We start from the raw sequence: 24,099 nt of genomic DNA, 5'->3' as shown, positions 1-24,099 counted from the left end.
CCTGCAGATGGGCCAGAAGTTCTCACTGAACAGGCTCCCAGTGGCCAAGCAGAGGCAAGCTCTCCTCATGGCCATGGTCCCCCCCCCCCCCAGTTGACTCCTGTGTTAACAACAGAATCATATTTCTTTCTTGGCTGCTGTCCTCCCGGCAGAACTGTCTTACCTGTCAAAGCATAAAGCTTAAACAAAAACACAGCTGCAGACTGCTGTGAACAGGGAAGACCACTACCTGCTCTAAATGTCTCTCATGTGTCCCACCCCATTGTCCTAAAGGGGCATGGTAATTGAACATCCTATGGATATGCACCTTACCTTTCTCCTTCAGAGCAAAGATCGGTTTTAATGTTCCTAAATTGTCCAGATTCTCTTCAGAATGCCTCTTGCTTGAATCCATTTAAAAAGCTTCCTTTGGAGCTGGAGAGATGGCTCAGTGGTTGAGAGCACTGACTGCTCTTCCAGAGGTCCCAAGTTCCAACTCCCAGCAACCAACCACACACGGTGGCTCACAACATCTGTAATGGGACCCAATACCCTCTTCTGGTGTGTCTGAAGACAGCGACAGTGCACTCACATACAATCAATCAATCAATAACTTGCCAGCACCACTCAGCAAAATCATGGACCAGCCTGTTTCAAGCCCGCTCAGTATGTCTAGCTCTGTAGCCATCAGAGGAATTTTCACTTATGTGGTAGAGACACTGTGTCTGTGAGTGAATACCACAAGCATGCTGCAGTGCCAGTGAAGGACAGAGCAGATCCCTTGGAGTTCTGGACATGAGTGACCCAAGAATGGCCTTCTGAAAGAGTAGCAAGTGTTTTTATCCAATGGGCACACTCTCCAGCACATTAGATTTTACATTCGAAGCTTTACTTCGGTGGGTATGGTGGCTCATGTTTAACCCTAATACTGCAGAGGCAGGCAGAGTTCAAAGCCAGACAGAGCTACATACTGAGACCGAAAAGTATGTACGAGTGGGCCCACCACACCTGTACCCTAAGAAGCCCTTAGTCATAAGCTACCACATGGATGCCAGCTGATCCTGGGTCCTCAGGGCGAGTGCTCTTAGCTGCTGTGCCACCTCTCCAGCACCGTTCCTAAGGTGTTTCTGTGGTAGATGCATGGGATGTACAGACCTCAAAGGCCAGAGGCTGCTGTTGGATACCCCACCCCCATCATTTTCTGTGTATGTGCGTGTACACATGCAACAAGGAAACTGTGGCAGTTGGGGGACTAACTGCAAGCCATGAGTTCTTACCATATTGAGTCACTCCCAGAATCTAACTCAGATCGTTGTGCTTGGCAGCAGGAACCCTTAGAAACTCTGCAACTACTGCATAATTTCTCACAGTTCTACCCTGGGCATAGCCAGCTTTGTATGCTGTGCAGAATCCTCATCGTCAGCAAAGCAGCCCAAAACCTAAGCAGTGTCTCTGTGTGACTCCCCCAGCACCCGTACCCGCTCCCTCCTGCCACCTTAGGGAACTGTAATTGCTGGTAATGCTTTCCTCCTTGCTGGAAAGCTTCCTTATGAGAGAGCTCGCCAAGTACCACGGACAGAGCACAACATGGCCACATTACACACACAGGGAATGTGAGATGGAAAAATCCAAAGAACGACCCCACTAAGAGCCAGAACTGAGTTAGCATCGCGTCGAGCCCCTGCTGCAGCCTCCCGACTGCTGAGAAGACAGGCAGACAGCACCTCGCCCTACAGAATCCATGACTCTCACTCATCTGTTCACCTGGAACTCAGAAACCCAACTGTGTACTTGGTTTGTTTAAATGACTGGTTCTACTTTTGTAGCACACAACCAGCTTCTTGTCCCTTGTAACTCGCACTAAGAAAAAAAAAGAAGTCATTGTACTTTATTGTTAATAAGGAGTCACTCAGGAGGTCATGAATTCATCTCTAATATAATAACCCTTCTTTCTCTTGCTGTCGGGTCTAAGATTACTGACTGGACTGAAATAAATGCCGTCATTTTTCCCCATCAATGTTTCTCAACTCTCCCCTCTACGCTACAGACAGCAGCTAGGCCCTCTTTAACATATGGCTCCACTGTCACACGAAGGGAGTTGCAACCATCAGACACAGGATGGTAAATACTAAATCCTAACCTTTTTCTTTTCAGCCCCATTAAAGATCTTAACATAGCGGTTCAGTGAACACTTCTAACTCGCATATCTTGCCTTCAACAAAGCTTTTCCTAATGGCAGTCCATCTGCTCATCTCAGCTCCTACAAAGGGAAGTGTGCACCTTGAGGATAGGCTATTAAACTGAGTGGGTAGGAACCACTGAGTAAAATGGAATAGTTGAGTTTCTCCCTAGCCTCTACCTCCCTGAAGACAGCACACTGGAGAAGTCTTGGGATGCTACCCACTGTGCTGCCATATCTTCCTTGGTGAAGGGAACATGAAATGAACGAATGGTATAAAGAATTTACCCATGATTCCTTAGGAAATACTAAGCTACACAGAAGCCGAATTCAGCCAAAGCAGCCCTGCCTCCCGGGCAAGCTCAAAGGAGGTGACAATGGCTGCTTACAGCTGCCCGTTAGGTCCATTCTCTTATCAAATGGAGCATGATTCTGCCAAGCAGCCCAGGCCATGCTGGATGACAGCCACTCATTAAACCCCCATCTCAGTGGTTTTTCTCTGCCTCCCTGGCAGGATGACCCTGGATAACAGACTCCAGATTAACTATTACAGTATCTATACATTGTAAACTTCCCTCATTTATTAAAAAAACAACCAAGCTTGTACTTCCTGTCTCTGTAAAACTAACTGCACAAAGCATCTGGGACCTAAAAGATTTGCAGATGAAAGCACATGTAAAACAGCAACATTGTAGCTCAAACTTACTTATAATCTCTGCTCAGCATCAGTTCTTATTTACAGTAGCCAGACAGTTTGCACTATGATTAGGGAACTCTTGACATGCTTGGAACGCCATCTCACCCATCTCACTGTGATGGTATAATAATACCGTGCGTGACACTAACACCTTGGTGCCATTCCTAACCCCTAGAGCCACCAGGACCCTACCAGCCATGCTCTCCATTACCCACGTCCATCCTGACAGGTATTAAACTATAACTACACTGCTGGAGACAGCGCTGAGTGATGGAGCTCCTGCCTACAATGAACAAGACCTGGGCTTGATCCTCAGCACTAAAAACAAAACAAGACCAAGGTGTAATAGAGTCCCAGTTACACAAAGAGGGGATGTTGGCTTCGTTGACACACTAATAATAAACAAAGGCCTGATAGTTTTTAGAACTTTATTTCAATGTAACTATATGTATAAGAAATACACTCATATTGGTTAATAGAATGCAATTATGTTTAACTTATCCTACACGATCTTGACCAGAAACTTGGTACATGGTTTACAATTTAAAAAAAAAAAAAAAAAGTAACAAAAAACAAACTGCAATCTGTTTCATCTCTATCTATTACAAATGTATATAAAAAAAATCCTCCATCAAATGCTGCTGAAGGCAGCAGAACCTTGAGAAATATACCTTTGGTTTGCCTTAGAAAAGTAACACATATTGCACTGTAAAGGTTTATAAAATTGGCGCAAAACATTGTTGTAATGTCACAATACCAGTTTTAAGAGTTCAGTAACTAACAGGAGCCTATGGGCATACACAGAACTGTAGAGGCTATCACACTTAGCCAGCAGTACAGACTGAAAATCTATACAATCAGATCACTCTGAACTAAGACTATCAGCTCACCTCATGTGCTCAGTCAACCAGGAAACCCTAGATGTACCTTGATTTTTTGCAAAGAAAGCAGAGTTTCTTCAGCATTTCCGTGCTAACAGCAAGGCATTTCTTCTGTTGTCCACATTCAGAGTGAAGCAGACGAGGGGAGCATGGGCTTTACTTTGCATTACTTTCCATTTGAAGGAGCCATGTCATGACTTTAAAAGTAAATCTAAAAAAGCAAAATGACCATCCTTGGAAGACTAGAAAAAGACAATCTGATAAAGTTGTAAAGGTCTCATCAAAGTAACATAGCCTTTTATGAATTACCCCTCAGTTTAAAAAAAAAAAGTAGCCCCAAAATAAAAAGCAGCTCTGAAAAAGAAAATATAACTTAAGATATCTTGAAAAGACAAGGTGAATACAGGTTCAAAAAAATAATTATGATACATTTCTCTAAGGCTACCTAGGATTAGGCTGTAAAGAATTCTACCATTTCAAGTTTACCACTAGGTACTAGATATCGATTTACAAGTAAGATGTTCATTTTTGTGTTCCTTTATCAAGAGAAAAATCTACCTTCAGACTATGAGGGTAGTAATGGGAAAGGGGAGAGACCAGAAAACAAGATTCAAACAATCCCATGCAAGTATCAGTTTTCAAATGGAAGAACTCCCAACTGTACTACAAGTTTCAATCACTAAGATACTTTCCACTGAAATGATTTTAAGTACAAATACATGGCACCAAGGGTCAGGCCTAATATAGGCCTGAGGACCCAGTCCTTGTTTTCTGGAAGAAAGCCCTCAAAAGTCCCACTCAATTTCAGGTAACAATGTTTTTAAAGACTAATTTAATGAGGTTTCATTTCCCTTGTATTTTTGTTTTTGTTTTTTTTTTTTTAATTCTAATCTTAAAGACTAGATTAAAACTTAGTCAATCCCCAGAAGGCATTGTTTTCCTTTGCAACAAAGAATCCACAAAAACCTCTTCTTAGAACCAACCAGCTCCCAGCTTCCAACCTGTGCTTGTGGAAGCATCTTTTTCAACATCTTGAAAAGGTAATGTAGGCAAAATCTGCTCATGAACATTAAAACTAGTTGTTAGAAAGACTTAACTAGCTTTATAATTTAAATTTAAAACATAAATACTTGCAGTCTGATCTGCACTACAATGATTGTCGGAGCCTAGAATTCAACATTTACCAAGTCTCATGCACACACACAAAACACACACCATTATCACACAACTTGTGTCTTGAGAAAATCTTCTACTTTTTAAATCTTTGGCCTCCCAGTCAATTCCAAGTTTAACCAACTTGAACTAAAACTTCACTCAGAATTTCACCAAGCCCTTCACCCACACATTAATGCTTGTTAACACCGTTCATCAACTGTCAACATCTGAAGCCTGCTCAGAGATCGCCAGGTAAAATAAATGAAATACACAGAGGTTATTCCATCAAAATGTCACATATCCCTACTGGGATCACACTTAATATACTACTACCAGTAAGAAAAGTCCATGTTGGGCACTTTCATCCTCTGGAGAACACAGAGAACCCGTTCTGGAGTACATGTAGTTTCTCATAGTGCCCCAAGAGGAATACCAGGACAGGTACAATCCACTTAAGGACTCTCCTGTACAGAGGCTGTCTCACAGGGACAGCGAGGACACCCACTAGTTTGTGGCGATCCCTGAGAAATAGGATGCTGACAATCCGGACTGCACTTCGTTAACATCAGCCTTTTCGGTACTGACTGGCAGCAGCAGCAGCTGCTGGCTGGTACTCAGCACTTTCAACTAGACTAGTCATGTGACCACAATGGCTTTCTCACAACTGATAGTCTACAGTCTGAAGGATAATTACGTCTCATGGCAGGTTTGCTGCTTCCAAATATCACTTGGAGTTCTCTACTCAGTAGAATAGCATCCCAACATCAACCATCTACTGAAGCAAACTCCTCAGAGGATGATCACTCGGTAATAAGCTAGAAACAGCAAAGTAACTCTGGTGGCTAATTTTTGAGACAAATTTTGTTCAATATGCATCTAGTGGCTTACTGCAACAACAACAAAAAAAATCAGACTGGAAAGCCGTGGAATTACACATATCCTTACCATTCAAAATAACTTATATGCAACTAATTCCGGCATAGATAAGAGGTGAAATTCAAAATAAAATAAAAAAATAATAAAGCAAAACAAAAACCAAAACAATGGATTGAACCTGCATGTTCCATTGCTTATAAACTTGCACACACTATTGTTCTGCAAAAAAAAAAAGACTATTGCAGCAAAGAAAAGGAAAATGGCTCTTTGCAAACAAGCCTAAAAGTATCCCTCCAAAAAGGGAAAAAACAAAAAGCATGCATATATGTATAGAGTGTTACTACTTAACACAATGCTGTTTCTCGGGGCAAGGGAGATTAACTGCATAGGTTAAAGAAACAAAAACAAGAACCATGTGCAACATCTTAAGCCAGAAAAGCACCAAAATAAAAAAATACAAAAAAAAAAAAAATCACTTTTTATAACAATTAACATATAAACACAAAATATTGATAGCAAGTTAGGAAGCAATTACCTGGACAGATACAATGTCCAATGTTGAGAATTTCTCTCCAATTTAAATCTCTTTTTTCATCTCTAAAGAAACTGTAAAGTGCTAACTTTATTTATATAAAGCAGGCAAATTCAAGTAATTTACTAAGCCAATTTTTATCAATCTAAAGAAGGAACTAAAAATTAGGAACTACAGTGAAAAGAACAGAAAACCTGACAGGTTGTAGGCAGACAGCGCAAATGGCCTGTTCCACCATCTTATCTTACTCTCCTTTCACCTGACTGCACGAACTAGTTACGGATCTGTTTTCTTACATTAACTCCCTAGGATGTGCTAAGATTTATGCAGCAATCACTAAACAGATGTACAGTCCTAAGAAAAAGAATGTTATTTACTGAAAACTCAGCACTGGAGACTAATTAAAGCAAGCTTGCATTTGTCTACAGTCAAACGAAAATTATTAGAGGCAGGCTTACGAAGGTCCACACTGTGCTTCTCCCGAGGCTCAGCTACTCCTGCTCCTCCTGTTCCTCAGCTGCTTCTTCAAGGAAGTACACATTCACCAAATGGCGATTGAGGTGTTTGCTATAGTCTTTTTCCTTTCTAAAAGAACGATCACAGAAAATACAAACAAACTCTCCCTCAGTTACTTTAACAGCCAACCCTGCCTTTCCATTTTTTGATGTAGTTTCATGTGGCGCTGGCCGGGCCCCGTGCAGCCCTGAGTCATCACTTCCCTCTGACATGTTGTCGCTGAGGTCACTTCCATCATGGCTATGGATGCCTTCATCTTCATCAATTTCCTGAGACTCATTTCCAGCCAAAGTGATAGGAGGGGAAGCCATTACAGCTGGTGACTCGGCTTCACGTTCCACTGTTGGAGTAAGAGGTGACACTGGCTCTACTAAGTCTTTCACAGGGACACTGTCTGTCTTCTGCTCAGTGTCCACTTCCATTTCACAAACCCCAGTGGAGCCAGCCTGACACTTGCTGTGTAATGTTTCCCCATCTGGCACATGTGAGTTTTGTTCAGAGGATGAAACACTGGTGGACTCCTTGGGAGCAGCGAGCTCAGCTAGACTCTCACAGGCTTCCTCTGTTCTCACTTTCTTGAAAGGGGATACTTTATTTCCTTCCCCTTCAGAGACCATTTCTTGGTTTCCCGTTGGCGGCGGTGAAGGTGGGGCCGGGAGGTCCTGTGCACTCTTGCTTGCCCTCCGAAGCTTGCTGTCTCTCACAGGCACTAGGCCGACTTCAATAAGGACCTGCTCCTGCCGTGCCATCTCACTCAGCATGTTCCACTTCTCCTTTGCACTGTCTTTTCGGGGAGACGACCTTTTGGTTGGCTTGACTTGAAGTGGCTCTGAGACAGGAGAGGGTTCCTCCTGAACAGATCCCTCCTGAGTAGGGACTGTCTGAGCAACCTGAGTCTGAGCATGCTCCGTAGAAGGCAGCTCTTTCTGACAATCCTCCATAGGAGGTGGCTCCACCTGAGGCAGCTCCATGGGAGGGGGAGGCTCCAGATTGGAAGGGGGAGGCTCCATATTGGGAGGTGGTTCCATCTGGGAAGGCTCCATTGGAGATGTTTCCACTTCAGCAAGCTCCATGGCAGGGGGAGGCTCCCTCTGGGGAGACTCCTGGCAGGAAGGTGGGTCTACCTGAGGAGGCTCCACAGGAGGAGATGGCTCCGTTGGAGCAGGCTCCCCGGGAAGAGGTTGCTCCACCTGAGGAGGCCCTGTCTGGGAGCCCTCCATCTGAGCAGGCTCTGTCTGAGCAGTATCCATGGGAGAAGGAGGCTCTGTCTGAGTAGATCCTGACAGGGTGGCCACCGCTTGAGGGAGTGCAGGGACTGGAGACACCCCAACTTGTGCCAACGTAGAGGAAGGAGGTTCTGTCTGCCCCACCCCCTTCCGAGCAAGTTTGCCACCTTTTTTACTTGTCTTAGTCTTGAGAGTCGTCTTCTTTGCACCTTTTTTAACAGAAGTACTTTGCTTTTTGTCCCCCTTCCTCTCCTCCACTCTGCTGCCACCCTTTGGCACTTCGGTACTGTTTCTGGATTTGCTCTCTGTCTTCTTTTTCTTTTTTGTCACTGGTCCCTCATTCACAGGCTCATCTGAGGAATGGGCCTCGGCATCCATCTTTCTTTTGTTTTTCTTGGCTTTACAGGACTTTTCTGGATTGTTTCCTGTTTGTACATCTGGGTGTCTCAGCTCTGCTGCCTTAGTCTCTGCTGCTGACTTCCGAGTTCTAGTAGTTACCTGGACCACCGAGTCACTGCTACAAGGCTTCTTCTCTTTTGAAACATCTTTTCCCACGACTTTCACGGGTTTCTCATTTTTCTTCCCACACACATCACCCTTTGTTTTCGTTTGTTCAGCCTCTGTCTTCTCGTGGGTGACAGTGTGAAGCAGGTCAGCCTCCTTCTTTTTGGTTTTCTTTAGCTTCACTTTGGAGACGTCCATCGTTTTGCTGGGACAGGTGGGATGCTTAGATTTGAAATGATACTGTAGATTACACTTCTTGGAAGCTGCGTAGTCACACACGGGGCAGTTGAACTGCCGTGGGTTAACATGCAGCTCAACATGTTTTTTGAAGTTGCTTCTATCGGCTGTTTTGTAGTCACAGTGAGGGCAATTAAGAGGTTTCGGCCCGTTGTGAACCTGTCTTGCATGTCGGGTCACTTCATGCTGATTAGAGGCCACATAATTGCACTGATCACATTTAAAAGGCTTCTCACCTAAAGGTAAAGAAAAGATGTCAGAGATAAAAAGACACAAGTCAACATTAAAATATCCTCACGGAGTTATAAATATAAAATAATCACAAAGCACTTATTGGAAGACTCGATCATGCACCTTATACTTTCCATATTTATTTGTATAACTTTTCTCTATCTGGGATGGAGGCTTGAGTTTCAAAATCAATTGGAGGAGTAATCAACATGGCCACTCAGAGAGAAAACTGCTTTTGCTTTTTGTTCCTCACCCTCTAGAATTCTCTTAACCAAAAGTAAAATGTAACAATAGAAAACACTGGCATCTGTAAGGTGACCCTGGGGGTGGAGTTTCGGTCACAGGCTAGAAGTCTGTTTTAAGGCTCTGCCTTGGCTAAAGGGAATAAATCTAACCTTCACCCATCACCTCAAGGTGAGTAAAGCTGCACTCGGCAAGCTTCTCGAATAGCAGAGTGACGATTTTAAAGAAAAAACAAGTCTGAAGTCAACTAGAAAACTTAAGTGATTTTTTTTCTATCTCAACTTCTCTATAAAAAAGAAACTAACTAAATTTGAGTGGTTGCATACAAATAGATACGGTGTGTAACACAAGCAGACAGTCACAATCACAGACACAAATAAAACCAGGCCCCACCCACCCAAAATTAAAAGCATTAAAAAAAAAATTCTACCTGAATACATACCCAACTAGATCACACTCTAGTAAATATTACCAATTGGTATCCATACCCCACAGGTCCAATGGAAAGCATAGTAGAGAAATGGAAATTGACATTTATGAAAATTAATCTTTCAAACATCTTCATTATTATCCAAGTTTTCCATAAGCAAAATTAGACATAAAGCTTACCTGTGACATTATAGAATACACCATTAGAAATGTCTGTTGAAAGAATCCCAACTCTCCCTCAAAGCCTACTAAGGTGTCTCAAATTAGGTAAGTAGGTCCATAAAACAAATTCTTGCCATGTTAAATTCAGAGTTTCAGATAGGCATGGCACTTGTAATCCCTATAATCCCTGCTACTCAAGAGGCTGAGGCAAGAGGACCACTGTATTCAGATAGGCCAGTATAGGCACCATAACATAACAAGAGCCTATCTCAAAATGTGGAGGGAAAAAAAAAAAGCCGAAGAAAGTAAGTCTCTGGGCAGTGGTGGCGCACGCCTTTAATCCCAGCAATTGGGAGGCAGAGGCAGGTGGATTTCTGAGTTCAAGGCCAGCCTGGTCTACAGAGTGAGTTCCAGGACAGCCAGGGCTACACAGAGAAACCCTGTCTCAAAAAAAAAAAAAAAAAAAGTAAGTCGTCGGGGAAGAGCTGGCCTGGCGAGCACAGTGCCCTAGCCTTGGCAGTCTGCAGGAAGGTGTGGATGGTTCCATAGCACATGCATTCCTCCACTTTGGCCCTACAGCGTCCTTGGCAGTAATGCTGTAAATAAATGCAAACAAATATCTGCTTAACAGACAGACAGACTGGATGCAGACTGGTGGCCTAGAGGTTAAAAATCATTTCTACAGTTAAAAAAAAAAATGTCAGGAAAAGCAATTGTGCTCGATAGAGTCTTGCAAGCAGTAATCTGAACAAGGTAACAAAGCCAGCAGGCAATGTGCGGGGCTCAAACTGCTCACTGAAAGTCTGGGCAAAACAACAGGGCAGGCCAGGCCTGGTGGTACCTGTCTAGCACACTAACAGTCATCTGGGGGAAAGGACTTCAAGGTCACTTTCAGGTACATTAAGAGAGGCCAGCCTGAGACTGTCTCCAAAAGGAAAGAAACACCAAGCCTTAGATCCAATCTTCAGGCCCACATGAAACCCAGCAGGGTGGCACACACCTGTAATGCCAACAATCTTGAACACACTCCTTTAAAAAAAAAAAAAAAAAAATGGAGACAGCAAGATGGCCCCTCAGGTAAGCCACTTCTCGACAAGCTTCAGAGCTTGGAGGACAAGACTCACAGTGGAGGCGGAGCTGTCCCTAGACAGTCTCTACACACAAGCATGAAGGCACAGCCACACATACACAATCAATTCATTAAATTTGATTTTAAAAATTGGTACTGCAGTTCCAGGATGGCCAGAGCTACAAAGAAACCCTGTCTTGAAAAAAATTTATGTAAATCTGATCAAGAGCCAATTCCTGGGGAGGTCATAGGCCCTAGGTGTGCACGTACTCTACTTTTTACGTAACAGTCATGTTGCAAACTGCCTTCTTAATATTAGTGTCTATATCTATAGAGTTAAACAAGATTCTTACTGCAGCTAGAAAGGTTAGATCAGACTTACAACTGGCCAGAGTATGATAACACGCTGGGCCCTAAATGAGAGATCTATGTTACATAATTCAAAGCTCAGAGAACATCACAGAAAGGGGGAAAGATGGAATATTGGGAAACATCTGGAATTAAATTCTAACTTCTCATTTTGAGAGACTCAAAGGTAAGAAAGGTAACCATGGTCTTCAAGGACAGATTACTGATTCTCTCAAACAGCAAACAGTTAGCACACGCACCCTCCAGGCTGTGTATTCTGAATCTGGATAGAGAGATCAGATCAAGTAAGTCACAGCCAAACAGGCGCTGCCCTCCAGAGATGCCAGGCTAACTAACCTTCATTTATTTTTAGTCCCTTGGATTTTAAGGCTAACCTCACCACGCCGCCTGGGATGGTTCAGTATTATGGCTTAGGCTGGCTTGAATTTTCAACCTTCTTCCTGCTTGACCCTCAAGGGGCAGGCTACAGTCACATACCAGCGTATCAGCGCCATTTGAGTTTTTATACATGTTTGTGTTGAGGCAATAGGGCACAACCTAACATGTGAGGATGTCAGAGCCAACCTGACAGGAATTGGTTCTCTCTCCTACCATGTGGGTCTGGGGAACTGAACGACAGCCAGCATCCTTACTTGTGAAGTGAGCCACGTAGAAAGCATCATTATATACTTTTTAAAAGATTAACTTATTATTTGTGTGTGCAGTGGGGGGGAGGGGAGGGGTTGTCCTGCATAAGTTTCTGTACATCAGGCACATGAAGATGACCTCAGGTGTAGGCTTCCATTTTTTTGCAGCCTACTTTTAATAAGGGTTCTGCCTCTACTCTAGCCCACCTCCCAGCCACGGCAGTGGAAAAGAAACGTTCTCAGGATATGGGGGAAGTTCAGCAGTAGTTCTTTGGGGGCAAGCTCGATCTCTGATAGCAGTTCAGACCTCTGGCAAACACCAAATACAACTTAGCAGCAGCTCCAGACCAGCCCTCCAGGCAGCACACACGAACAAGCATGAACCAGCAGCTGCTGCCCAGTCCTAGAGGCCTCAAGTGAAGCCTCCAAGGTGGCAAACTGCCTCAGAACTAACTTCATGAGCAGTTCTCAGGCGAGCTTCCCTCACTGGGAGCATTTGCAGCAAACAAAACCAATGCTCAGTGCTCGCCTCCCACAGCTGTGGGGTCATAGCCATCACTCCTAAGCTAAAAGGCATCAGGTTCCCTGAAAATGCAACTGTAGGCAATTATGAGCTACCTGACCTGGGTGCTAGAAACTGAACACAAGTCCTCTACAAGAACAGTTAAGGCCTCTATAGTGCTGAAGCATCTATCCAGCCCCCCAAAATCTGCCTTTTATGTCCTGGGAACAGAGACCACTGGAAACAGTGACCAAGGCTATTTTAGCACTGTGTGACTGTGTGAACTTGTGCGTGAACTGCATCATCATCATCTTCTTTACATTTATCTGTACGCTGGTCTCCCTAGCGCCACTGAACTGGGTAACAGTGCATGACTAGCCCCAGGAACTGGGAAGTGAAGGCAGGGGCTTGAGAATTTAAAGACATCTTCAGCTATGTACAGAGATAAGAGAGTCAAACGTTTAAAGGTCATCTTCAACCTGAGCTACATGAGACAACGTAGAAAAAAGATGAGAGGAAAGGGGGAGGGGAAGGGATCAGCCAGTTATGCTGGCACAAGTAAGTTCATAATAAAAGCAATAAGGAAACTGACGTGGGAAGAGAATAAGGAAAGCTTATGCTACATGCTTAGTCCTTTGTTTTTGTATGTATGAGGTCTTTTGCCTGCATGTATTTGTGCACCATACCCACGCAGTACCTACAGCAGCCTGAAGGGGCTTCAGATCCCCTGGCACCAGAGTTAAAGATAAGCAAAATACTAAGGAGAAATCACCCCAGCCCTAGATAATCACTTTATCACACACACAATCAAAAAAAAGGGGGGGGGGGATAAATTCACCTGTGAACTGTGTAGAACTCTTCCCAGTTCTAACAAATATTAGGAACCCTTAGGTTGAAGAGATTGCTCAGAAGTTAAGATCTTGCAGAGGACCCAAGTTTAGTTCGCAGTACCCACTTAGTGTCTCCTAACCATCTGTAAACTCCAGTTCCCAGGAGATCTGTCACCCTCTTCTGGCATTCATAGGAACTGCACCCACATGGTACATTTACAGGCAAAATACTCCAACACTATTAATAAAACTTCAGAAAGAAAAACAAAGAAAGCCCTCCCAGAAAAAGCATGCAAATAAATTCACATATCTTTTGTTCTAGAGTCTGATCTAAGAGAACCCATATTTACCCCCTACCCACTTCCATTATGGTTTTGCTTTTTTAAGGCAGGTCTTGCCTGGCAGAGTGGCACAGGCTTTTAACCCAAACACTTTTAACCCTAACACTTCCAGGCAAGGCCAGGTGGATCTGTGAGTTCCAGACAGCAGAGAAAAAAAAAAAAAAAAAAACACACAACAAACCTCCAAAACCAGTAAGTTATAAACAACTCAACTTCAGTTCTACAAGAAGTTCTTTATAAAGGTAGTTTTCAACAGTGAAATAAAAATGACAACTTCCTGAACTGTTGGCTGTCACCATCTCTTACCAACCTGAGTGAGTGCGCATGTGTCGAGTTAGATGAGTCTTCTGAGAACTTGAGTAAGGACAAAGTTCACATTTATAAGGACGTTCCCCTGCAAAATTATGACGACAGTGTTAAAGATGCTTAGTATGTAAAAATAAACCAAAAATGAATTCTCAGCAGTGTAACTATTCTCTCACACACACTTGTAGGCATTTCAGTGTTTGGGGGTTAGTCTACCTAGGTTTTATTTTGGTTTTTGGAACAGATTTTCCTAGGTAGTCCAGGCTAGCCAAAACACTCCATCCCTATCTCTGCTTGAATATAGATTTATATTATCTTCAGCTGACTTCCACTTTATTTTGAGACAGGGTCCAAAGTGTGCAACAAGCAATGAACTTGTGGTCATACTGTCTCAGACTCCCAATATATACATGTAGGGTCACAGGCATGTGCCCTAACTAGCAGGTACGACCCTGAACTGACTCTCCTCCCTCAGCCTCCCAAGAGTTAGGACTATAAAGTAGGTATGTCACCATAACCATAGCTCAACAACTTTGAGCAAAGTGATTCCTCTCCCATTACTGGCAGAATCAGTTAATCACATTTTGTAAGTTTAAATTAGATCTGAGTGGTAGCATGCACCCCCAAATCCACACACACGGGGGAGGGGGGAATCTGGAGTCATTCTCAACTAGGAACTATTATGCAGCATGACCCAAGGGAGAGTTGAAAACAGTGCCAGGCCAATGAGATGGCTCAGTTAAACTTCTGCTCATGCAAAGAATTACAGCTCAGTGCCGAGAACCCATAATATAGCTCAACCATCCAAGATGTCAGTTCCAGTCTGATGCCATCTTCTGGCTTCCTAGGGCACCAGACACCCAGATGTTCGTTCTACCTCTAGAATGTCAGGGACAACAGCCGAGACCATACACCACCCTGCATTTCGTGGAGTTACCTTTACAAACATAGAATAACATACAGAGTGATGTAACATTAGACGGTGTTCAGAGGACAGCTGAGGGCACCAGTGACTCAGCTCTAACAGAAGCATCTTATCTGGAGCCAGGGCTCAGTCACCAGAGGTGGCCTTTCATTCATTTTGAGGCCAAGATGGGCCTTGATCTCATCACCTGCCTGCCTCGCTTCATTTACAGGCCTGCACCACCAGCCCAGCTACGCTAAGAACAGGCAGGGATGTCAAGGCTGCCAGCAGGCAAAGCTGGCACTGGGCCTTGCCAAACATGTCAACCTGAGTTCCACGTTAATCAAAGATGATTTGAGTTCCACGACTCAAAGATGGAAGGAATTGACAGACATTAATGCCCAAAGTGCAGAAACAACCTGAACATTCAGACTCCTGACAGAGAGATGCATCGCTACATTCCTACACTCAGAAATGAAGATCAGTCTGGAGCTGTAGCTCAGCTGCAGAGTATGTGCAGAAGACAGGAAAGCCTTAGGTCATCACCAGCTCTGCTGAGAGAGAGATGGGTGTGGCATCTTCACCTTTAATTCTAGCTCTGTTGGTAGAGGCAGACAGATCTCGGTGAGTACCAGGCATATGCAGAGAAACCCTATATCCTCCCTAACAACCACAATTGGGTAGCTAAAGGCTCAAAGTTATGTAATAGATAGCCCCCCATGTAAAACAATCATTAAAATGGGTATGCTCACATGATACTCTCAGTACCTAGGAGCTAAAGTAGAAAAATCTGGAATTCAAGTTCCACCTGAGGTATACAGCAAGAGCCTACTTAAAGGGGGGAGGGGCGCTGGAGATGACTCAGCAGTTAAAAACTGTGTTCTTCCAAAGGATCTGAGTTTGCTGTGTTCCCTATACCCATGTCCCTGACATGGTGTGTACCATGGAGCTCTTTGGAATACTACGTTCTTAGAGAGCCTCCACAGACACCCATACACTGTGACACACTCAAAGAACAAAACTAAAAATAAATCTTTTAAAGGAAGTGGGGCAGGGGTGAGACAGGTCTTTCATTAAGAGAGCTCACAATGCTTCCAAGACCAAATTCAGCGCCCAGCACCCACAGCAGGTGGCTCACAATTGCTGCACTGATAAGCAAGCACTCAAGGAAAGCTTTTAAAAAGTGCCACTGGCCTTAAAACCCCAGCACTAGGGAGGCAGAGGCAGGTGGGTCTCTGCAGTTTCCCCGCCAGCCTGTTTACACAGCAACTTACAGAACAGCTGGGGATACAAAAAGAAACCCTGTCTCAAACAAGCTAAAACTAAACAAATAATGATTCTGTGGGGGAACCCAACACTTCTTCCTTCCTAGGAAATAACTCTAGTGTCTCCACTCCCACACGCTCTTAATTAAAATCTTTGTTGTTTGGTTGTTTTTCAAAACTGGGCCTTACCATGTAGCTCTGGGTAATCCCATAGATGAGGCCTGCATAGGCTTCCTAAGTGCTAGGGTAAGTGTGGGCTGCTACACTAGCTTAAAATAAAATCTTTAAAAAAAAAAAAAAAAAAAAAAAAAAAAAAAAAAAAAAAGCCGGGCGGTGGTGGCGCACGCCTTTATTCCCAGCACTTGGGAGGCAGAGGCAGGTGGATTTCTGAGTTCAAGGCCAGCCTGGTCTACAGAGTGAGTTCCAGGACAGCCAGGGCTATACAGAAAAACCCTATCTCGAAAAACCAAAAAAAAAAAAAAAAAAATTTGGTTTTTTTTTCCTATTAGAACTATTCTTCAATCAACAAGTGAAATTTATTGTTGAAAATACTTGAGCTCTTTAGTAAGGTTTTTTTTTCCCCCTTCTTGGGTCTGAGACAGGGCTTCATTGTGAAGCCCAGGTTGACCTTGAACTAAAGATCCCCCTGGCCTCAGCTTCTGGAGTGTTGGGACCTCATGTAGCTTTGCAGACCTCCTAAAGGCCTCAGCAGCCTAACAGTTCTGAAGGTATATACATTCATACTTGGCTAATAAATAAAATTACTAAGCCAGAATAGTACTGTAGTGCCCACAGCACTCTACATACTGTCTAGCGCGGTCTGTCTGTAGTAGAACCAGCAGGATTGTCACAACAAACCATTTTTTTTAAAAACCGGTTTTTACAGTGAACCAGTTATTACCTGTCTATTTACTCTCTCTACTATTTTTGTTTGTGGCCAGGTCTCATCATGTCACCTGGCTTACTTTGCAACTACATATATGGATATGGAGATAGACAGACAGACAGACAGATATACCCTCAAAATTGCAGCTCTCTACCTGCCTCTGCCTCCAAATGCTAGATTTAATTCTAACCACCGAACCAAAGATTTTAAATTTTTACATTTTTTTCAAATTTTTTTAGACAGGGTCTTACTATGTATATGTAGGCCTGGCTGACCTGAAAGAAAACTATGTCAAGACCAGGCTGGCTCCAGCTGGGTGGGTGTTGTGACACACACCTTTAATCGAAGCAACCCAGAAACAGAGGCAGGTGGATCTCTGAGTTCCAGGCCAGCCTGGTCTACAGAGAGAGTTCCAGGGCTACACAGAGAAACCCTGTATCAAAAAACCCTTTAAAAAAAAAAAAACTGGTTTTGAACCTAGAATCTGTCTGCTTCTGCTGGGATTGAAGCCAGACTGCTTCACCATGTCTGTTTTTGGATTTTCCCAGGTTCTGTGTGCCAAGGTGTTGGTCCGCACAGGTGCCTGCCAAGACCAGGCAGCTCTAAGCCTTGGCTGTTGGGAACTGAATTCAGGTCCTCTGCATAATCAGCACACTACCAGCCTCTGAAGTTGAAGACAAGTCGTTAAAGCAGCAGGGAGAGTACGCGGCATCTGGATAAGACAGCATAGATGACCTTAGCTTAACAATTGGCTGACACAATCTGGTCACCACAGGGTAAGATTCAAGCAACAATCCCTTCATACAGTGGGCTTCAAAACAACTGGCAATAAAATGTTTCTGAAGAACTGAAATTAATTCAAAGTCTAAGCCAGGTGTAGTGGCACGAGCCTTTGATCCCAGAACTGGGAGATGGAGACAAGTGGGTTTCTGTGAATTTCAGGCCAGCCAGGACTATATCCTAAGAATAAAAATCAAATCTGAGCTGTTTCTGGCAGTCCTATGTGTAGCCTGGCTCTCAGCGCAGAGCGCTGTGGGCTGTGTATGCAGCAAACCACTGCTGTTACTGTAGCCCGGCTCTCAGCACAGAGCACTGTGGGCTGTGTATGCAGCAGTTAGGAGCCCTGGCTCACACAGACCACTGCTGTAAGGAACTGCAGTGTTTTCACTGCACAGTTTCCAGTCTTATGGAAAAATGGTCCCATTTCAGAACCCAAAGCCATTCAGTACTTCCCCACTGCGTGTGTTACATCAGTGGGTCTTTAGAGTGGACTGGATTTTACAACAGCAGACTTGAGTTTTTCTAGTTTGTTTTGTCCCCTGTCCCCCGAAACCCTATCCTCCAGTCCACGCTACCCCAGAGAGGGTTCCATTGTGTAGCCCTGGCTGTCCTGGAATTCACTGGGATTCAAGGTAGCCACAGCCACAAACTTGAGTTTAAAAAAAAGAAATCAGTTAACAAAATTTCACTTTGAGACCAGAGCAGAATTCCCAACCACATTTCTGAAATTGCCCAAAGCACACTCCCACCCTTTGTACACATACATACATACATACGAACGAAAAGTTCCATTCTAGGGTTGACAGATACATCAACTCTTGTTTGTATCGGACAGAATGAATCAATTCTGATAAACAGAACAGAGGCCAAGAGGCGCCTCTAGGGTGGTGGGCAGCTTGCGAGGACCGAGCCCAGGCACCGCCCGAGGGCTGGTGGCGGAGAGGAAGCAAGAGGGCCCAAGTTTGCAAAGAGCTGCTTTGTGTTTGGTATTTTGAGAAAATGGCTGAATGCCTATTTCAGTTAAAGACTCTCTATGCCCTATACTACATCCAACCAAGAAGTAATTCTTCAAATAAAACTAAGCACATCCGTCCCCTCAGTGTATACAGTCGCTTGTCTTAGTCATCAGAAGGCTGAGGCAGGAGAGCCTCTGAGTTCTAGGACTTTGTGGCTCACACCTATCTTCCTTGACTTGTTAATAAGAACCTCAAGAAGCAAGAATTCAGCAGTCCCCCAGCTACTGCTCAAACAAACCCTTGTCTCACAAAACAAAGATGGGCGTGGTGACACAGACCTGTGATCTATGCACTCAGGATCCAGAGGCAGAGTGTGAGGACAGGATGATACAGTGAGGGGGCTCGGCAGCCAAGGTCACACATCAATACATCCAGGATAAGCTTTCTTAGCAGACTCTGGAGAACAGCCAGTGCCCTTAACCGGCGAGCCATCTCTCCAACCCCCTTGAAACTTCTTTCTGGTCTGGGGAGATGGACCATGAAAGCCTCCTCAGACTTATACTTCTGGGCCAGAAAGTCCTCAAAACCTGTAGGTATGGGGATATGCTGAAAAATGCTTCTTGTCTGAAAAGAAGTTCTCCTAGGTATGCTTGCTTGCTCTCTTAGGAAAACAGCTTCAACTGCATGTCTGCTCTGGGCTAGGGATGGCTCAATGGTGATGAACACTGGCTACTCTAAGGCACAGGGCTCCGTTTTCTGCACCCACATGGCACTCAAAACCCACCTACCTTAGAGTTCCGGGCAATGCAATGCCCTCTGCTGGCCTCTAAAGGCATTGCACGAATCCGGTGCAGTCAAATACAATCAGGCAAACTATTCATACACATAAAATGTGAGAAAATGGCTCAGTAGAGAGATGGCAGTGATGAAGACACCCCCAGTTTTCCACCCTAACTTCATAAACCAAACATGGTGGCACATGCCATGCCTGTAATCCTACTGCTTACAAAGTGGAAGCAGAAATATCAGAAATTAAGCTGCCTCAGCCACAAGATTAGTGAGTTCAAGGCCAGTCTGAGCTAACAGAGATCCTGTTTCAAACAGAGGTGCCCGGCCCATGTGCTACATACCTTTAATCCTAGGAGGGAGGGGCAGGAGGATCTGAGGCCAACCATGAATTTCAGGACACCCAGAGCTAGAATTTGTTTCAAAAATAGGATGGGGATATAAAGTTGCCTTCAATACACTACACAAGGCTAATCAGTAAGCTGTCTCTTCTAAGCCCTCAATTCCCTTGGGAAACTGCAGTGGATCTTAGTGTTCAGTTTACATAACCTGTAAATTGGGCGGTGGTGGCACACGCCTTTAATCCCAGCATTTGGGAGGCAGAGGCAGGCGGATCTCTGAGTTTGAGGCCAGCCTGGTCTACAGAGTGAGTTCCAGGACAGCCAGGACTACACAGAGAAACCCTGTCTCGAAAAAATAAAAAAAACATAAAAAAAAAGTAATAAAAATAAAAGAAATCACATTTTGGGAAATAAAATTTAGGCTCTCTTACCTGTATGAGTTCGAACATGTTGAACGTAATTATTTTTTCTGTCTGAAAAATAGTTGCACTTGCTACAGGTATAGACTTTCCTGGGAAAGTGGTTTCTCAGGTGCTTCCTCCAGTGGTACTCGCTGACGGTGGTGTACGTGCAGATGATGCACTTGTAGACGCGCTCGTTATCCCCGGCTCTCAGGTGGTGCTTCAGGTGTGCTGTGTAGTGATCGTACCGGTTGGTATTGTAACCACAGCGATCACAGCGGATGGGGCCCTTGGAGAACTCGCCCTCTTCAGCTGGTGAGGACCCAGATTCCCTGGCTTTGGCCTGTTTCTCTGCACTTTCCTCCACAAAAAACTTCTTAGCACTGTGAACCCTGATGTGATGTACGAACTGCTCTTCAGACTCCGCCTCGTACTGGCACGGCTTACAGCGGAAGGGCTTGGCCTTCAAATTCCTGCATTTGTCCTCTGCCACGGGTGCTTCAGGAGGGGGGTCTTTATTTGCTGCGCTGTACATTTCTGGGGCAGCTGATGGTTCAAATACAGGCTGGGGTTCTACAGCACTTAGCTCCAAACTTCTCAGTTCCACGTTTTCCAGCCCACTGGGGTCCCCTTTTAGTTCCGCCGACTCTTCGAGGCCTTCTCCTTCGCTATCAGAAAAGTTGCTGTCTCCAACCGGCATCAACTCGGCCATCTGTCTCTCTTCACCAACCAGGTAGTCGCAGCAGCTGCCGCTCACTTCCCCAGTCAAGGCCACGTTGGCTAACATGATGAGCTGAGGTGCGGCCAGTTCAGCTTTGGAGAGCTCGTGCAAGTCATACATGTCGTTGGGTAAGGCCATGCCCATGTTGCCACTGTTGTTGAAGAGACTTCCTCCTCCAGAAGACTGACCCATCACCTGGGTGGCCATAACTGTATGCTGGATAACGCGTAACCAAAAAAAAAAAAAATTAAATAACGCCCTCAATACCCAAAGCAAGTATCTTTCCAATGTAACCGTTAAAAATTCAACGCGCTTCATTAACTTCTAACAACAACGTTAAAATGCTTTTCTTGTTGGGTATGGTGGTGTCTGCATGTAATCTTAGCACTTAGGTAGGCTTGGGCAAGGTGCTGTTACTTTTCAATTCTCTTTATTGCAGGCACAAAAGCATACAGATGAGGAACTGTTTCTCCTACACCCAGAAAAAAAAAAAAAAAAGAAAGAAAAGAAATGGCAATTCTTTGACCCATCAGGTCTACACCGCATGCAAGTGTGTCAACCTTCTTTCTGGTGGCTAACGTTTTTAATGTTAACTAAAATGACTTTTAACAACCAAAGCACTGAATAGTTAACTATTGTTTTCTCACTTCTCTCTTTCAACAGTTCAATGGTCTGAATGAGAACTCAAAAAAAAAAAAAAAAAAAAAAAACCCCACAGGCGATTCTGTGCCTCTAATGAGCACATCAAGAAATCTGGAAGACTTCATGAGAATTCAACTAAATCTAAAAGTAAAAGAATAAACTGAAAAAGTAACAGATTTTTACTTTTTTATGATTCTCAATTTAAAGGGGTGGTTACGGATCCCTTTTTCCCACAAAAGGGGAAGTTTTAAAGTGCTTCTTGTTGTTAGAAAACTCCCTAAGAGTCGTGCCACTCAACACGTCAACCAACTTACGCGCATTGTGCTTGACTTGGCCTACTTGCCTAGAGGAAGCCATTACAGATCACCTTCTTGAAAACAAGTTGAGTTTTTAAATGGTCTCAACCTCCAGCCTCAAAGGTACTAGTCTCGAACTCAGTGCCCCCCCACCCTTAAAAATTATTAAAGGCAAGATATGCAACAAAAAAAAAAGTACTAAAAGACAACCTTAAACCGAAAATAAGAAAAGCGGGCCGCTTCACCTAGAGTCTAAACACAAGCTCGCTCAGTTACATGCCCCAACAAAAAGTTGAACCCGAATGCCATCACAGGAAACAGCTCTCCCCTAGTTCAACAGCCCCACGGATTCCACAACGGACCTCAACATCCACTCTAAAGCTCCCCACGCACCTCAGTTGCCACACTCCAAGGAAGCTCCACGTTTCTCGGGCCGACAGTGCAAAGCACAGCCCGAGAGCAACGTGTTGCACGGAATTCCTATGTGCCGCTGCCACCAGCGCCGGCCTCGGCGGCGGCATTCCTAACTGAAATAGGCATTCGGCCATTTTCTCAAAATACCAAACACAAAGCAGCTCTTTGCAAACTTGGGCCCTCTTGCTTCCTCTCCGCCACCAGCCCGCGGGCGGTGCCTGGGCTCCGTCCTCGCGAGCTGCCCACCACCCTAGAGGCGCCTCTCGGCCGGCCGCGGCCCCGCAGCCCCCTCCCCCGCCGCCCGCACTAACCCGGGACTGGGCGGAAAGTTACCTCGCTACCGGCGTCCGATCGGGCCTGTACCGGGGCTCCGCGGCGCCCTCCCGAGGCTGCCGGCCCCCGGTCGATGCTTGGGGCCCCACGCGGGCCGCCGCCGCCCCCGCGCCCGGAAGTTTGCGAACTTCGCTCCTCCACCGCGCAGAGCCAGCGCGGGCCGCAGAAATCGCTGTCCAGCCCGCCGGCGGCGCCGCCCGTGCCCCGGGCTGAGTCAAGCGGGGCGGCCGCCTTCCGGCCCTGCTCCGACTGGGGGAGGGGGCGGCGAGCCTGGGACGCCGGCGGGGGCCCGGGGCGGTGGGCCCGAGGCGGATGGAGGGCGGAGGGGGAAGTTTCAGGACCGCGGCCACCAGCAGCGGCGCTCCGGCCTCCGTGGCCCCGAATCCCAGCGCCGTGCGGAAGGGCCGCCCCGTGCTCCGCTGGGGACCAGTGCCCACGCCGCTCCGCACCAGCCCCCGGCCCAGCCCGTGACTCGCTCCGTAACTCGATCCCGCCCCCGCCCGCCCGCCCGCCGCGCCGCCCGAGCCACAGTATCTGCAGATCAGCCCTGGACAGCGCCTCGCGCCGCTCCGCGCCAGCCCGTCCCCCTCCCCCGTCGCTCTCCCGGGTCCGCGGCGTCCTACCCTCTTAGCTGCGCGGCCACGGACCGCCGCCCCCGCGTCGCCGCCGCTGCTCCAACTCCTTTTCTTTGTTGCTGGACTTTCGGGGGAGGGGAGGGAGAGCCGGGAAAAGTTGGGCGTCGAGGCCCTAAGCGACCCGGTGTGCGATCGCGGAACGGGATCAGACCGCCGGCCCTGGTCCTGCCGTCGCTGCGGTCCCGGCCGCCCGAGTCTGGGGCCCGCGGCCTCGGCGGCGCTCGGTCTGCTGCTGCGCCGCGAGCTCGCGGGAGCCGCACATTCCAGCACAGGACGCTGCGCCGCGCACTCGGCCCGCGCCGCCGCCGCCCGCCCGCCGGACACGCCCCCTCGCCGTCCGCGCGCGCCCGCCGACACGCCCCCTTCCCCGCCCGCGCGCGTGGCCGCTAAACGCGCCCCGCCCCTCGGCCCGGAGGCTCGTTGTGGACTCCCGGCCTGCCTGGGGGCGCGCCTGGGGGAACCTCACCTAATCCGTCCGGGCCCCCCACTTCGGCCTTAGGCTTATTAAAGGGGCGGAACCTACTTCCTGTGCTTCTTTCTTTTATAAACAAATAGCAGAAGTTCCCCCTAGCCTTATCCGTGAGTGTATGGGGTTGTTGGAGAAAAACGTGCAAGCATTGACGGCCCTCTTGAAAAGTATTGTCACTGGCCTCTTAAGTAAGGCTGAAGCCCCGGAAAATACTGTTCAGGCCTGGCGTGTGGGCTCTCGCCGGTAATCCCAACACTCAGAATACTGTTGAAACTGGAGGATCAAGAGTTAAAGGCCGGAGTTCAAGATCAGCCTGGACTACTTAGGGACACTAGTCCAAGAAATTAAAAACAAGACAAAACCCGAAGATCTGGCCTGGC

At 46.1% G+C, this 24,099-nt stretch overlaps 1 protein-coding gene across 6 annotated transcripts; it reads right to left on the bottom strand.

The window, feature by feature from the left end:
- Positions 1 to 3,269: 3,269 nt before the first annotated feature.
- Positions 3,270 to 23,636, bottom strand: Rest (RE1 silencing transcription factor). 6 transcript variants are annotated; one of them, XR_013111896.1, is made up of 6 exons: positions 23,239 to 23,636; positions 20,240 to 21,146; positions 13,895 to 13,978; positions 6,758 to 9,018; positions 6,303 to 6,373; positions 3,270 to 3,947 (listed from the first exon to the last, which is right to left on the bottom strand). XR_013111896.1 is itself a non-coding variant. In XM_076938704.1 (5 exons), exons 2-4 carry the CDS (start codon positions 21,135 to 21,137, stop codon positions 6,791 to 6,793), a joined length of 3,210 nt encoding a protein of 1,069 aa, XP_076794819.1. In that variant the 5' UTR covers positions 21,138 to 21,146; positions 23,239 to 23,636; the 3' UTR covers positions 3,270 to 6,373; positions 6,758 to 6,790. The 6 variants fall into 6 exon arrangements, 4 of the variants coding, with proteins under 4 accessions (XP_076794819.1, XP_076794820.1, XP_034365317.1 ...); XR_013111895.1 differs by having other exon boundaries at positions 6,303 to 9,018; XM_076938704.1 differs by having other exon boundaries at positions 3,270 to 6,373.
- Between the last annotated feature and the right edge of the window lie 463 nt (positions 23,637 to 24,099).

Source organism: Arvicanthis niloticus, chromosome 7 (genome assembly GCF_011762505.2).
Source record: "Arvicanthis niloticus isolate mArvNil1 chromosome 7, mArvNil1.pat.X, whole genome shotgun sequence".
Taxonomy (NCBI): Eukaryota; Metazoa; Chordata; class Mammalia; order Rodentia; family Muridae; genus Arvicanthis; species Arvicanthis niloticus.
Note: the sequence above shows the minus strand (reverse complement) of the source record. Positions and strands in the feature narration are given on the sequence as shown.